Below are 14,093 nucleotides of genomic sequence, written 5' to 3' on the forward strand. Positions count from 1 at the left end.
TGCTAACACTTGATAATATTTATCGATAAAACCATGAAAAATTTTCGATGAAAGAATTACATGAAAAAAAATTTAAAAATTCAATCCAATAAATAAAATGGAGGCACACTTTTCCGAAAATAGACTAAGCTCATAAGTTCGCGCGATTTCAAATGAATTTCGGCGATGTATAATGTAGTGAACCACACTTCCTTCTGTCAATGAAAAAGAATTGGGTATATATCGTATAGGTATTATAAATAAATAAATAATTTAAAAAATATTCAAAGCTTATTATGCAGACTTAAACTTGAGTACAATCAATTGAAAATAACGCATAACTTTTAAAATTATATCACAACTTGAGTTATAATTCAATATGAATGTACCATACATAATATAACGTTGATATGAATTTACTCACATTTTGCAATACATCCTGATAGAAACAGCTTACAACTTGCGAAGAAACAGCAAGAGAAGTCACCGCGATAGACTGACTCCATCCCCACCTATCTTCACCATTTGATTAGTTCCATCATTGCAATCATTATCAGTTAATTGGCGGGGCGATCTTCCAATGATTTCCCTCGTTTTCTTTTCATTTTCATTAATTTAGTTATTATAAAAAGAAGAAAAATTATTTTGAATGAATGATAATTAAATGATTCCTCACGATTATTAACAATGTTAGTATTATATATACTTTGATAGACGTGTGTATACACCAATATACATTCAATATAAAGAAGTATAATATAAACTGAAAATTTTATGTCGAAAAATGAGGCCATTTTTCTTCAAAATAAAATAAAATTATTAAAATGATTTTCCCACAAAATAAAATAAACAAATACCATCTCATATGAGCTTTATTGCATAGGCGGTAAAAATAGGACCCAATTGGCGCTAAATAAAACCATTAATGTTATTAATGATGTGAGTTACAAAGCTTTTATTTTTTGTTGTATTAAAAAGCTATAACAGTTTATTACATTGTATTCTTCTAACTATTACAGAATTAATTAAACATATATTCCTTGTATCATGATGATAATTGATCAGGTATCTGTATTTTAATTATGGTCAATTAAAATCTGAGAAAAATATTACTATTTCATATATTAACTGATGCATTACCATTTCATATATTAACTGATGACTAGATAAATAAGTCTATATATACATCATTGTTTACATGGCTGTTAGTTATAAATGTAAAATGTAGATAAAGTAAATATATATTTTTAATTATCTTGTTAAAGTTGTTTAAATATTAGCAAGTCTTGAGAAATAGAGAAAGAATACACACGCTAAATAAGACATTTATGGAACTTCAAATAAATCGTTGCATTAATGTAAACCATAGAATAAACTGGGATCGATATTTCCATTATGTCAACTGACTTCACTAAAAAAATATATGGGGATTCATTTGATGTAGGGAGTCTTCAACTATAAACCATACTCTTTTAAAACATTAATAAATAATACCTATTATTTGTTCCAGGGCACGATTCAGAATTTTTGGAGACGGGTTGAGGTAAGGAAATAAAATGTATGTATATTGTATTAAATTAAATTCATTTAGATCTTAACTTCTTTAATAAGATCAAAAATTATTTTGATTATATAGATAATTTAAAAACGATACTCAATATTATTACAAATATTTGCAAAAATGATTAATAATTTGTTTTCAAACTAAAATAAAATTTTCAATACTATAAGTGAACTTTCTTCTAATAAAAAATTGAATATCAGACTCCCAATAAGGGCAGGTAGCATTTATTATTTGAAGTCAACAGATTCATTGCCATTGATGTTCAAAAAGGGTCAATAAGAGTCAATAGGCAATAATTGACAAAAGAAGTAATAATTGTACTATCTCCTACCTTCTTTCGATATGGTCAAATACCAAATACCTCCGATAGTAATTTGACATCAGTACAAATATCTTTCCTATTAACTGAATTGATTAAAATAAAACTGTGTGAATGAATCCTCATTTAATAACTAGCATTGTCCCCTTGGATTTTTATAAAAATATTCTGGCCAATGGCTGATTTGTAAACATCTATCAGATAGATAGAAAAATCATATTTGTTTCATAATACAACATAAAATATAAAAGCAAAACTCTAAAAACTAGATAAGTTAAATTTCATCATTTACTTTAACATCTTTCTAAAAATTTGTTTTAAAGGTCCTTTACGGTGTATAAATATTATCGAGTTAGAAAAAAAAAAAACAGTCTATATTCTATCCATATCTCATGAGAAAAAGGACATTAGTTTTAATAATTCTCACACTCCTTTAATTCCATATTCCTCCAGTTAAAAATTGAATTTGGTTTGATTTCATTAAACATCTTAATTTTAAAAAAATATAATAAAAACCTTTTGGTTCAGTATTTACATAAAATTTTCAATCTTTAACTGGTGTAGTGATGTTTTAAAAGACACTGCAGCTGAAATAAAAGTCCTCTGAATTGGCAATCTCTTGCTGAACTTGACTTTACCTAGCTAGATATGATGAACATTTGTTACAAGTAGTTATCTTCCAGTTGTATTTCTGTATAGTTATTGTGGTTTGGTAGAACCTACCTCACCACTAGTGTTCAGATTTTTCTAAAATTGTATTAAACAATTTTCAGGAAAAACACCATTAAAACTTCATTCACATTTTATTCATCATTGGATAATGTCCAGACTGTTAACTGTCCATTTACAAATCCAATCGTTTAAATGCACTGAAGTATGTAATTAAGGAATTACAAAAAGTAAGACCGATCACTGCAAAGATGAATTAATAACATGGAAAATGTAAAATGATTTAAAAGGAAGGTGGTTCAGGTGTGGTCAAATAAAAACTCAAATAATGATTAAACCTCAATGTTTATATTCATATTTTGGCTCAATATGAATGGTTTTATCACAATTTGGGTTTTTCTTTGACCGCACCCGGACCATTTTTCTTTTATTATTACACACGGTCATTCAGCGATCTTCCATTAAAATGATTTACAAAGTAAATTTTTTGATAATTAGACAATTAGTCTAATCACAGAGATTTGAACAGTTTAGGTCCAAAATGTCCAATTTAGTATGGAGTTTTAAGAGTGTTTTATTCCAGAAACTGCTCATTGATAACTATTTTTTTTCCTATATAGAGAGCAAAACTGCAGCTAAACTTTTGATTTTTAAATAAAAATAAACTGAATTTCAAACACTGATAATCTGAATTTCACCTATTAAATTTGCAAAGAGTTGAATTGTTATCACAATTGTTTCTCATGTTCCTAAAAGAAATTGGGCTGTTATTCATCTAAGTTAATGGAAATAAATCTCATGAAGTTGCAGGAAAGCCATAAATCAATATTGATAAAAATTCATTCACAGAATTAAATATCAATAATTTAGGGCTTAAAATTTATTTAAATGCAAAAATTTATCTTAAAAATGGGAAATCTGTTGCTCAATGAAGGAATGAGGAAGTAATTAAAGAATAGTTAATGATTTTAGAAACATAACAAACTTATTTTACTCAAGTCATTTGGAATCAATTTATTTAATTCCATTTCTGAAGTTGTTAGGTAAATTTTGTCTACCTTACAATGGTGTAATCAGGATTCAATTAGTTTCAATAATTTTTGAGAAGTCGCTTAATTATTAAACAAAAAATGTGACTACCTTAAAAAATATAAAACATCAATTTTCACTTTTCCTGAACAGAAGTGGACCCTGGTCTGAATGACATTTTTGTAGCTTTTAACATACCTTTCTAAATATTTATGAGACACTCCTTGTATACATACATATATTTACTGAGATACATATACTAATATATAATGCTGAAGAACTTTTTTGTTTGAACGTGATAATTTCCTCAACTACTAGTCCAATAACAATGTTTTATTTGATAGTAGACTGTTTATTAATGAAGGCTTAAGGCTTAGTAATAAGTAGTTTTTAAAAATAAATATGAGAAGTGTTCAAATATAACACTTCTCATCTTTATTTTTTTTAAATCTTTGGATAATTACTCATCATGTATTTTAAAATGAACTATTGATTTTCAAATTCAATGCTTAATTGGTTTGGAATGAAATAGTTTCCAATTTTTACCAGAAACAGCCTCATAGAAGCAAAATAAAAATCCAACTATTTTCAGGAATTGAAGTCATGTCTCCATGGATCATAGATACTGTACATGGAGTTAAGTTGATTTTATGTTTTTGACTGATATATATGTTAAAGTAAAAAGTTTTCAACTTGCGTCATGAGCAACTCTCTGCCCAGAGACCTGAAGGGAGGACTAACTTATCTTTACCTCCAGTAAGCCTGAGGGCCACTCTTGTTGGCCAGCAAGTCCATCAGACTTAGCCACGATGAACTTTCCATCGACTATCCATACATCCACCACCCATGGGATGCTCCCGTATAATGTAATGAGCCCACATGAGGTTCAGGTAATAGCATTGCAACGATTAAGATGTACAGTAATACGAAGCATAAGTCGAATTGCACAAAGACTGATATGGTAGATTTAGGTTTGGACAATCATCACTAGATGGATGTATGTAGACAGTGATTAGCAGTATTATACTTAGGGTTCACTTTAAAAATTATATTTAGAATTAACTTACTCAAATAATAAATAAACAGTTTTGGAGTACAATAAAAGGAAGTTACAGAAAAATTCAACAATAAAAAAAAACCTATATATTAAATATTTACATTAAAATGAATAAAAGAAAAAGAACTTAACAAAGACTTGTTTTCTGAAAATTTCATTAAATTTTTTTAAAATAAATACAAATAAAAACCTACATTCTTTAATAGAATAAAAACTATACAAAGGAACAATTACTCGAGTATAGTTATTAAATTTAAATAAATAAAGGAAACAGGACTTCAAAAAAAGTCCCAACTTTTAAATTAAATAATGAACATGAGTTTCATAGTAACATTAAATTTACAAAATTTCAAGAAAGAAATTTGGAATGATTAACAAATGTAATTTGGTGTAAAAAACTAGAAATTCATTCCTCAGGTTTGTAATGATCAAGAAATCTTGCTGATGGATCTTTAACATCGCTCCATTTGGGCATCCAAAAATAAGGAATCAGGCTGGATGCTTGTCCTGGAAAGTGCTTTTCAAACACCATCCTAAAACAATATAACGTTTCTAGAATAATAGCTAGAACTTATAAAAATCATGGAAACATTACAAATTAAATTTCACCTTATTAATTCGTAGTCATATTACTGTGATGATCTGATTATAGCATTTAGACTTAAAATACAGTCTCATAAATATTAACAATTTTACACAGATAAACAAAATTAGATCCATCATGACATCGATCATTTGGTGAGCAATTGAATCCCCTATCCAAACAACTCCTGAGATTAGAAAGTATCAAAGAGTAATTGAACAGAACTTATGACATGAAGAATGAAGCAAACAGTTAACTTTATAAATTTTCTGGATTAATAAATCTCGGTATAGATGAGACAAAGAAAATGTTATAAGACTTAATAGTTTTCCAGGCTATCCCTTAGCTAATCTCTGTGGTTGAGTCCGTAAATCAACTGTTGTTCTGACCCTTCTAACATTGAAAAATGTTCAACACTATTCTGGCACTTTCAATGATCTTTTCAAACTTTCAATCATTATTTTTATTTTTTTCATCATTATACAAACAACCAATCATAATTTCTGTTTTTTCATCTAGTTTGCAGTGGACTGAGCTGATTTATCTTGAAGTACCGGGATTTGATCTTCAGGGTGTCTTCCATGTCCAGAACACCTATGGTATCTTACTATAATGGAGGTAGGTTACATTCCCAAATAGTAATAAAATCAAATAATTATTCCGCAATTTATGAATGCTGGCCTTATTAGTTTCTTAATGGGACAGATCATTGATTACTACCCTATTTTTGAAATGCACAAGAAGTCCAAGAAATATCTCTTAAAAGAGACAATCCTGAGCTAATTTACTGTGAGCAATGATAATATGAGAACTCACCTCAGATTTCAAATAGAAAATTCCTACTTTCATTCAAATTTTGTCAGGCCCAAAAAGTAATAAGGAACAGGATATCCTCTTATCTTGGGTAGCAATGTACCTCGAACACTTCTCCTCACACAATATGAGAGAATGATGAAAATTTAATTCACCTCTCAGTGATAGAAACAAACACTGTTCCATTTATTTTCCATCTTTATTTATTAGTTTTCAGTTATTATATTTTATATAGGTGTCCAATGCAGTTTCATGTGTCTTCATTTTCATTTTCTTCTAACTATGTTAGGTGTTTTTTCTTCCAATAGAAAATTGTTTTCCTTTGATTTTAAAAACATCAATTCATAAACTAGTTTCCTAGAATAGATATATTTGTTCTTAATTTTGCTTTCTGAACTCTTAAACGCTGATATTTCGTAGCTCGGTTTTTCCAGTAGGTACCACCCTTTTTTCGTGTATTTCCCCGTATTAAAAGTGGAAATTTCCAGTATGACTTAGTACTTTATACCCTATTGAATATGATAGAAAGTGGTAAGACATTTCCATTCTCTTGAAAGAATTCAGAACTAGTTCAAAATCATCAATGTTTGTGAAAATTTTAAAATTTGTTAAAAATAAGATTTTTATTTAGCATTTTAATTAATTCATACCTGTAACTATAATGCAAGTAAAGTCATATAAGCTTTGCTTTGTTTATAACAATTTATAAATTAATTATTAATAGTTGACAATATTATTTTATAATATTAATTTTTACAACTACTATTCTATAATATTAACAATTTTTATTATTATTTTATGGTAATAATTTTTGTTATTATTATAAGCTATAGAAAATTTTATGTTTTCCCAAAACTGAACATATCGATAATTTGACCTTTCATTGGTATCGATGAATTCGCTTCAGGTGCTTATTCCAACAGCAATATTTTTGATGAGTACCAGCCAACAGTGTTGTCAGCTGCGGTAATGTTTAGCTTTAACCACATTCAAATTTACTGCAACTATTTAAATTTTTTTTTTTATATGCTGAAAATATTGACGAGAGATGTTGATTAAAATTAAAACAAATGTCATAGCTCCACCATCTCAAGTTCTATGAGCATAAGTTACAAAAGTGGCCCAATAAAACTCAAGATTACAATGTCCCTTCTGTGCCATGCATAATTTGATCCTTTGAGAAACAAGCAATATAGCTGAATTTTGGATGTGAGAGATATATTTAGAACTGCAATGCCAAAAACGTATCACCCCAGTTTGTTATCATTGATTTTTTAGATTATTTACACTAAATTAGAAAATTTATAGAAATATTCACATAAACAAATGATCAAGTACCAAACTTATGAATTAAACCGATAACAAATTTTAGTTACCTGTAATAATAAGACTCTTTAGTAGTAGGTGTGAGATAAGGAAACAGTTTTGAAGCATTATCAAGTTGCTCTTGTGAAACAAATGGATCGATTATGTCTTGAATCACCTCGAACAAAGATTTTTTAACTGATGCTACACCATCACTGAAACCATAAATGAAAAATTTGTCAAGAATATCATAAAAATTACAATTAAATAGGAATATTTTTAAATTTATGTAAAATAAAATAGAGAGTTTCATTCTGAAAGTGACTAATGCATCTCGAAAATGCATCAGACATAAAAAAAAAAAATTTTTAATTAATTAAAAAAGAAAATACTTGATGTACCTGAAAGCTTCTTTATGCCTCCATAAGATGTTATTAGGAAGGAGATCAGTACCAGAAAAGGCTGACCTCAGGAGGTGCTTCTCAACTCCATCAATAGGCTGGCGCATTTCACCAGGAAGACTAAGGTAATAGCTTGAAAACTGCAAGTCGAGAAACGGAACACGGAGCTCTAAGCTGAAAATAAAAAATCTTTAATACTATGATATCTAAGAGCACTATGGTGAAATAACAACTTGATTAAGACAAATTGGGACTAAATAACAACAAAAATAATATAGTACCTGTGTGCAGCTGTTGCACGATCAGCCCGAAGACCATCATAAAGATAGATATCGTTTAGAAGTCGTAATGATTCTTCAGTACCTGCCTCAGGGGTTGGGGCTTTTCGAAAGTAAATGTATCTATGAAAAAAAAAAACGAATAAATTAACTAAAATTTTCAAACAAGTAAATATAGAGAAATAATCAAGGATAATAAAATTATTCGACAGCTTATTATTAGTTTTTTTATTGGGTGTAAGGTACTAATAAGCTTTTCTATTCATACAAGCAAAACATAAATTTTAATTAAAAAGATATTGGAAACTTTATGACAAGCTTAAGATTAGAAGATGTGGGAACACCAAATCATGTATTTCTACTCAAAAGCCCCAATTTTGTTAATTATATAATTATTGTATAAGGCCAGATCTCAGAATAAATAAAGAGAATTATTAAGATTAGCATCAGATAGATTTGAGTACTTTATTTCCAAAAGCCATTCAGGTGATATGAAATTGCATGATTGGATGGATTTGTGGAATTATACAATATTAGGTGTAAAAACTCGTATTTATATTTCTTAATTTAATAAAGAATAAATGAAAAACCTACCCTTGTGACAATTCATCAGAACCTTCACCACTGAAAATAACAGTAGAATCTGTTTTCTGCTTTATATATTCTGATAAAATATACATGCCTGAAAATATAAAATAGTAATACATTAGAAGATAGTACAAAAGTTTAAGGAAAATTTAAATTATTATTATTATTATAGTATGACCAAAGGTATAAATCTATTTACACAAAATATATAATTTCTTAGTATTTACAAATTTAAAATACAGTTATAATTCTATGAAAAATTGTTTACAGATGTGAAATAAAGTCACTAAATATAAGAGAAGAAAAATGTCTTGATAATAAAACTATGGTATGATCTGTCATAATCAATATAGAGAAAATCTGAGCAGACCAGAGATGGAGACAACATGAAGAATACCAGGACCTGAGATAAGGTAAAAAAATAGATATAACTTCATAATTTAAATTCCCATTTAAAGTTGGATTAGTGTTACAGTCTGAACATGCCTCTATCAAGGGGTCAGATCTTGACATTTTAATTTCAAAACTGTCTTATTAAAACAAGAATGCTAGGACTACTATCCAGTAATTTCGCTAGTTATATAATTTATTTTGTTATTAGAGTTCATACAATATTATATACTATCAATTGCCAAATGAACACATTAATTATTACCTTACAATAGAAAATTTTATAATTATTCGAATATAAAATAACACTTACCAATAGAGGCTCTGATCGTTGTGATGTCACAAGTCTCAAGATGGTAAATAACAGTATCTAAAACATCTTTTACAGTTTGCTCAGTAAAAATAACTTCATGGTGATCTGAACCGATGTGTTTCGCAACTTGACGAGCAGCTACAATATCTGGTGAGGTGCCCATTCCAACAGCAAAGGTCTAAAGTACGAATGAATTAATTATTACTCTCATTGCTATTGTAGAAAATATCAGTAACATTTAAAGTATTAAATACCATGATTACTGATGAACTAATACCAATCTGAATAATACTATATTTTTGACAATATATATAGCTAAAATTTATAACTTTATAACTAAGAAATATTTTACCAATAGAAGTTAAATGAATTTATTTCTAAGAATAAGGCAAGACCTTCTGAGCAACAATTAGAAGAACAGATTAAGTGACAGTTTACGTAGTCTCCTGCTACTTTTAAAAAACATCAATTAATAGCAAAATATAATTAATTAGAGCTTTGCCTTAGAACACAAGGATTATATAAAGTTTAATAAAATTACAAAAGATGATTTTTATAAAATAGCTAACAAGAATTTTTTTTTACAAATGGGTCAATCTTCTACTACAATGTGAAAAATTACTCCGATTTGTTTGAATGTAAAATATTGTTTTAATTTCTAACAGAATGAAAATGTTTCAGAAGAAAAAAGTATGTAAAATGAGTTTCCCTACCAAAAATATTGCACTTAGAAGAATTAGAAATGATAATACCAATTAGCAAAGATGTTATCCATGAAATTGTATAGTTAATATTTAAATTTTTAGTAAGCAATAAAATAAATTTTTATGGGTTTTTATATTTTATGACAAAAGAAAATAAGAAAAAGAGAAAATAAATACTTTATGAAAATACAACTATGACAATATTTAACATCTGTATTTTCATGTTTAAAATAAATATTTTAAAGCTGAACAACAGATATACAAATAAGTAAATTTCTAAAATAGGAATGAAAGCGGGCACTTAAACATACTACTTTAAGTTGGATGTAAACAAGATTAATCAATAATAACATTATTAAAAGGAAATGGCCACATATAATTTATTATTATGACAACATACGTCCAAGACCACTTTTTTATCTTTAGAACACTAATTAATATTCAAATTAAATACAACTACTAATTTTTAATGAGCGTGTGTAGTTAGTTGCCATCTATACTAAATTCATCACGGCAACGCCACCTATTTAGATCAGTGCAATGTCTAGCATAAATCAAGTACAGTACGTAATAAGAAAGCTGGGCTAACATGGAGTGAATTTTGATTTACCATTAACAGCTTGGAGAGTAAAAAAAAATAAAAGTAAATAGTTAAGTTATTAAAATAAAAAATAACAATTAATTTTTTTAAATCCATGATTATTTTGTTATTATATTTCTATTATTATTAATTTAAAAAACCTTAATCCGTACCACTACAACCCTTGAAGGGTTAGGGATGCAGTACTTTGTAAGGAAGTACTGTTACTAGACCAATCGTTGTGCAAGGAGTTGATTTGGTTAGAATCACGCTCGACTGCCAGATTAGTACCTAATTAAGGGTACCCACTATATGAGGCTGGATGGACCCTGGGGGCTACAGTGAAACAGTAAATAATTATTTGCCATGCATAATATACATATATATATATATATATATATATATATATATATATATATATATATACAAATACTATATATATTAGTCGAATTTGAATCCAGGTAAGGACTCAAAGGGGAGTTTGTAGCACAGTACCTTACCAATGAGCTACCCACTCTATTATTGACAATGTATTATTATAATTATTAGTAGAAATAAAATTAATAATTATTTCTTCCTAGTAAGCTCCCTACTGATAAGGAAATTATTTTTAGTTTCAATGAAAATATTTGAAAAGTAAAAAAATTAAGTAGAATGATAGTTTTCCAACCAAAAATATTACATTTGATAGAATTGGAAATTTTCCTATCAATTAGCATAGATATTACCCATGAAATTGTATAATAAAGGAGTAAAGACATAAAATGAATTTTGATTGGATCGTTATAATGTACTCTGACACTTATGATAGTGTTGGCCTTGAAATAATGAAGTACCATTGGATAAATAATAAGAAATAAACAAGAATACAATTTCTGAACGAATAAAATAAAAAAGTTTATGGCACAGTAAACGTAAATAAAGTCAAGCCAAAACAAGATTGATAGGAATCTGAGTAGTTAAAAGTTAAAGCCTACAAATAAGGCAGCCTCTCTGAGCAATTTATACTCATCCAAATCAGTGTCTTAACATCAAAATACAGAAGCATTATACTTGCTATAAACTGAAAGAAATAACCACAGAAAAGTCAAAGGCAAGACTAAAGTGAAATAATATGAAATACAGTAAACAAAAACTGGATGGGAACCAGTCAGAAGGTCAATAGAAAGCACCCAAACTACAGAGAAGACTCAAGTACTCAATACATAGCGATAGAAATGAAGCCACTCATTATTTATATTTAACAATTGTATAAATACCTGAATTTTATAATCCAAGCCTTCTTCTTTCGCCAGCTTGAGAAGTAATGCTGCAATTAAGCTCGAGTCGAGACCACCACTCAGCAGGCAACCAATCCTTCTGTCTGACATCAATCTCTTTCTAACTGCTTCCGTGAGCAGCAGCCGAATGTTTGCATGAACATCACTTGTCAGTTCTAAAATATACAAATTATAAATTTAAAATACCAAAATTATTGTATTAAATTAAAAAAAAAAAACAATAATAATATAGGTGAGGCAATATTACATCTTAAAAAATAATAACTGATGATTAAAATAACAATAAAAACTAATTGAGGTAGCGGAAGGAAAAGTGGAGTAACTTATTTATTTATTTTTTGCGAATGCTGGGTTTTGGTCATATCTTCACTTTTCATAATCAAATCTATTAGATGCATTATAGACTTAGCTCAACAGTGGCTGCATATTTTTATACAAGAAAGGGAAATCTTCAGATTTACATCATTTTCTCCCAGCAGTGGCCACTAGAGATGGTGGTAATTTAACTTTTGGTTTAAACTGGGGGTTCTAACTGATCAATAACCAGTTATTCAAATAACTGGTTTTCAGTAGTTTTTCTACAAGAACAATATTTTTCGAATAGAGGAAAAAAATTTGGAACAAATCTCATTTTTATTTAGCTGTTTCAAATGCTTAAAATAACAGGTTTTCAGTAATTTTTTTTTTTTTTTCGAGGAGCAAATCTTTTGAATCAAGAGAAGAAAAATGGAAATTGTGAAATACACACAAGGAGTATAATAATAATAATAAAGGTTAGGGAACCCAAAGTTTTGAGGGTGATACCAGAAATCGCTGGCTACACACATCTACCCAATCTAAACACAAATCTACAATATCAGTTTTGATATAATCCTCCCACTATGCTTCAGTCTATCCCTCAGACGTTTACCCGTTGGTTAATTGTATATTAACAATTCAGGGATCCGTTTGTTACAAAGCCCTACAACCCATCTTATTAGCCGCAAACATATTGAATTTAATATGATTATGGTTATTGAAGTGAACAATATTTAAAAAAAGGAAAATATAAAAGGAATGAAAAGAAAAGATAAAGGGAGGAAATGCTTGATTTTTCTGAGTTGCAGAATTACTCAGACATGTCTTGAAAGGACAAATGCCCATGATTATGACCTATTGTGACCTCTTGTATCAAGGGAAGATCAATTCTTTAAGATTTTTCAAACTTAAGAATTGTATAGTATATTTGGTATAACTAAGGACCATTAATATATTCTAATTAATTTAATTTAAATTTATAAATACATTTTATAAAAACATCTAACCTGAGTGAGCCACAAAAGGCCGGAAGATAGGCCTATTCCCAATGGTATAGAACCTTTCCTCCTTAACTAATTTCACTTTACCATTAGGTAAAATGTCATACTCAACAAAGTGTCCAGGCGGGAACTGCTTTAACGACCATTTGTCGCAGAATCCATTTTTCAATTTATCTTTAACCAGGTTCTTCAAGCTAATCAGTCCTACAAAACAAACATCATCTTTAATTGGTATTAATAACTAAAATATTTAAAACAAAAAATCTATATAAATAAATAGATATAAATGAGAGATTATAAGAGTTAATATCCATCAAATTATGAATTTGTTCCCTGATGGAAATTTTGAACAAGCCATTTCTTTAACAGAACAAGATATATAAACTTTTTTATACCCTTTGTAGGAATAAATGTAATGTAAGGAAATGTTAAAAATATTACCTTTCCCTTCCGAACAAAATCCAAGCAATCCACTTCCTTGTGATTCAAACCTAAATAGAGGTCTCACTCCATAGGGATCCCTTGCAGCATAGACTTTACGGTTTTTGGAATCAACAAGAACAAAACCAAAAACTCCATCTAAATTGCTCACTGCATGTTTAATTCCTCCTCGGGCAAATAATTGCGTGATACATTCAACATCACACCTAGTTTCATATTTGATACTGAATTCCTCACCAAGCTGAAAATAAGAAAATAAAATTAATTGAACTCTGTGACATAAGTCTTAAGAAAGTAACTACACTTCAAACTAAGGCAGGGTTTAGTTCACTAATTTATTTTTTAGTTCAATAACACAATCGATTAAAAACAATTAATTTTAGTCATCTACAACTATACATTATACTAAATTAATTTTTAGTTCCAATAAAAGTTTCTTAACTAGAGCAGTTGAAGGAACTACCTAAATGATTCAATTGAGCCAACTAACTGTTTAAGTGAA

At 28.5% G+C, this 14,093-nt stretch overlaps 1 protein-coding gene and 1 long non-coding RNA gene across 3 annotated transcripts in view; one reads left to right on the forward strand and one right to left on the reverse strand.

Annotated features, from left to right (window-relative positions):
- Positions 1–14,093, forward strand: part of LOC106678812 (uncharacterized) — a 24,833-nt gene continuing 10,740 nt past the window's right edge. For both annotated transcript variants that reach the window (XR_001342833.2, XR_001342830.2), the window contains exons 1-4: positions 1–215; positions 1,490–1,537; positions 5,720–5,818; positions 8,856–8,998. This is a non-coding gene — a long non-coding RNA (uncharacterized lncRNA). The remainder of the gene's footprint in view (positions 216–1,489; positions 1,538–5,719; positions 5,819–8,855; positions 8,999–14,093) is intronic.
- The window catches only part of AsnS (asparagine synthetase), a 12,146-nt gene continuing 2,733 nt past the window's right edge, over positions 4,681–14,093 (reverse strand). The window contains exons 3-11 of the mRNA XM_014417573.3: positions 13,592–13,832; positions 13,157–13,354; positions 11,832–12,007; positions 9,289–9,466; positions 8,592–8,679; positions 8,001–8,120; positions 7,720–7,893; positions 7,390–7,533; positions 4,681–5,150 (exon numbers count right to left, since the gene is read on the reverse strand). Coding sequence (XP_014273059.1) covers positions 5,024–5,150; positions 7,390–7,533; positions 7,720–7,893; positions 8,001–8,120; positions 8,592–8,679; positions 9,289–9,466; positions 11,832–12,007; positions 13,157–13,354; positions 13,592–13,832 — 1,446 coding nt within the window. The 3' untranslated portion in view covers positions 4,681–5,023. The remainder of the gene's footprint in view (positions 5,151–7,389; positions 7,534–7,719; positions 7,894–8,000; positions 8,121–8,591; positions 8,680–9,288; positions 9,467–11,831; positions 12,008–13,156; positions 13,355–13,591; positions 13,833–14,093) is intronic.

Source organism: Halyomorpha halys, unplaced genomic scaffold (genome assembly GCF_000696795.3).
Source record: "Halyomorpha halys isolate HHAL.00 unplaced genomic scaffold, Hhal_1.1 Scaffold161.1, whole genome shotgun sequence".
Taxonomy (NCBI): Eukaryota; Metazoa; Arthropoda; class Insecta; order Hemiptera; family Pentatomidae; genus Halyomorpha; species Halyomorpha halys.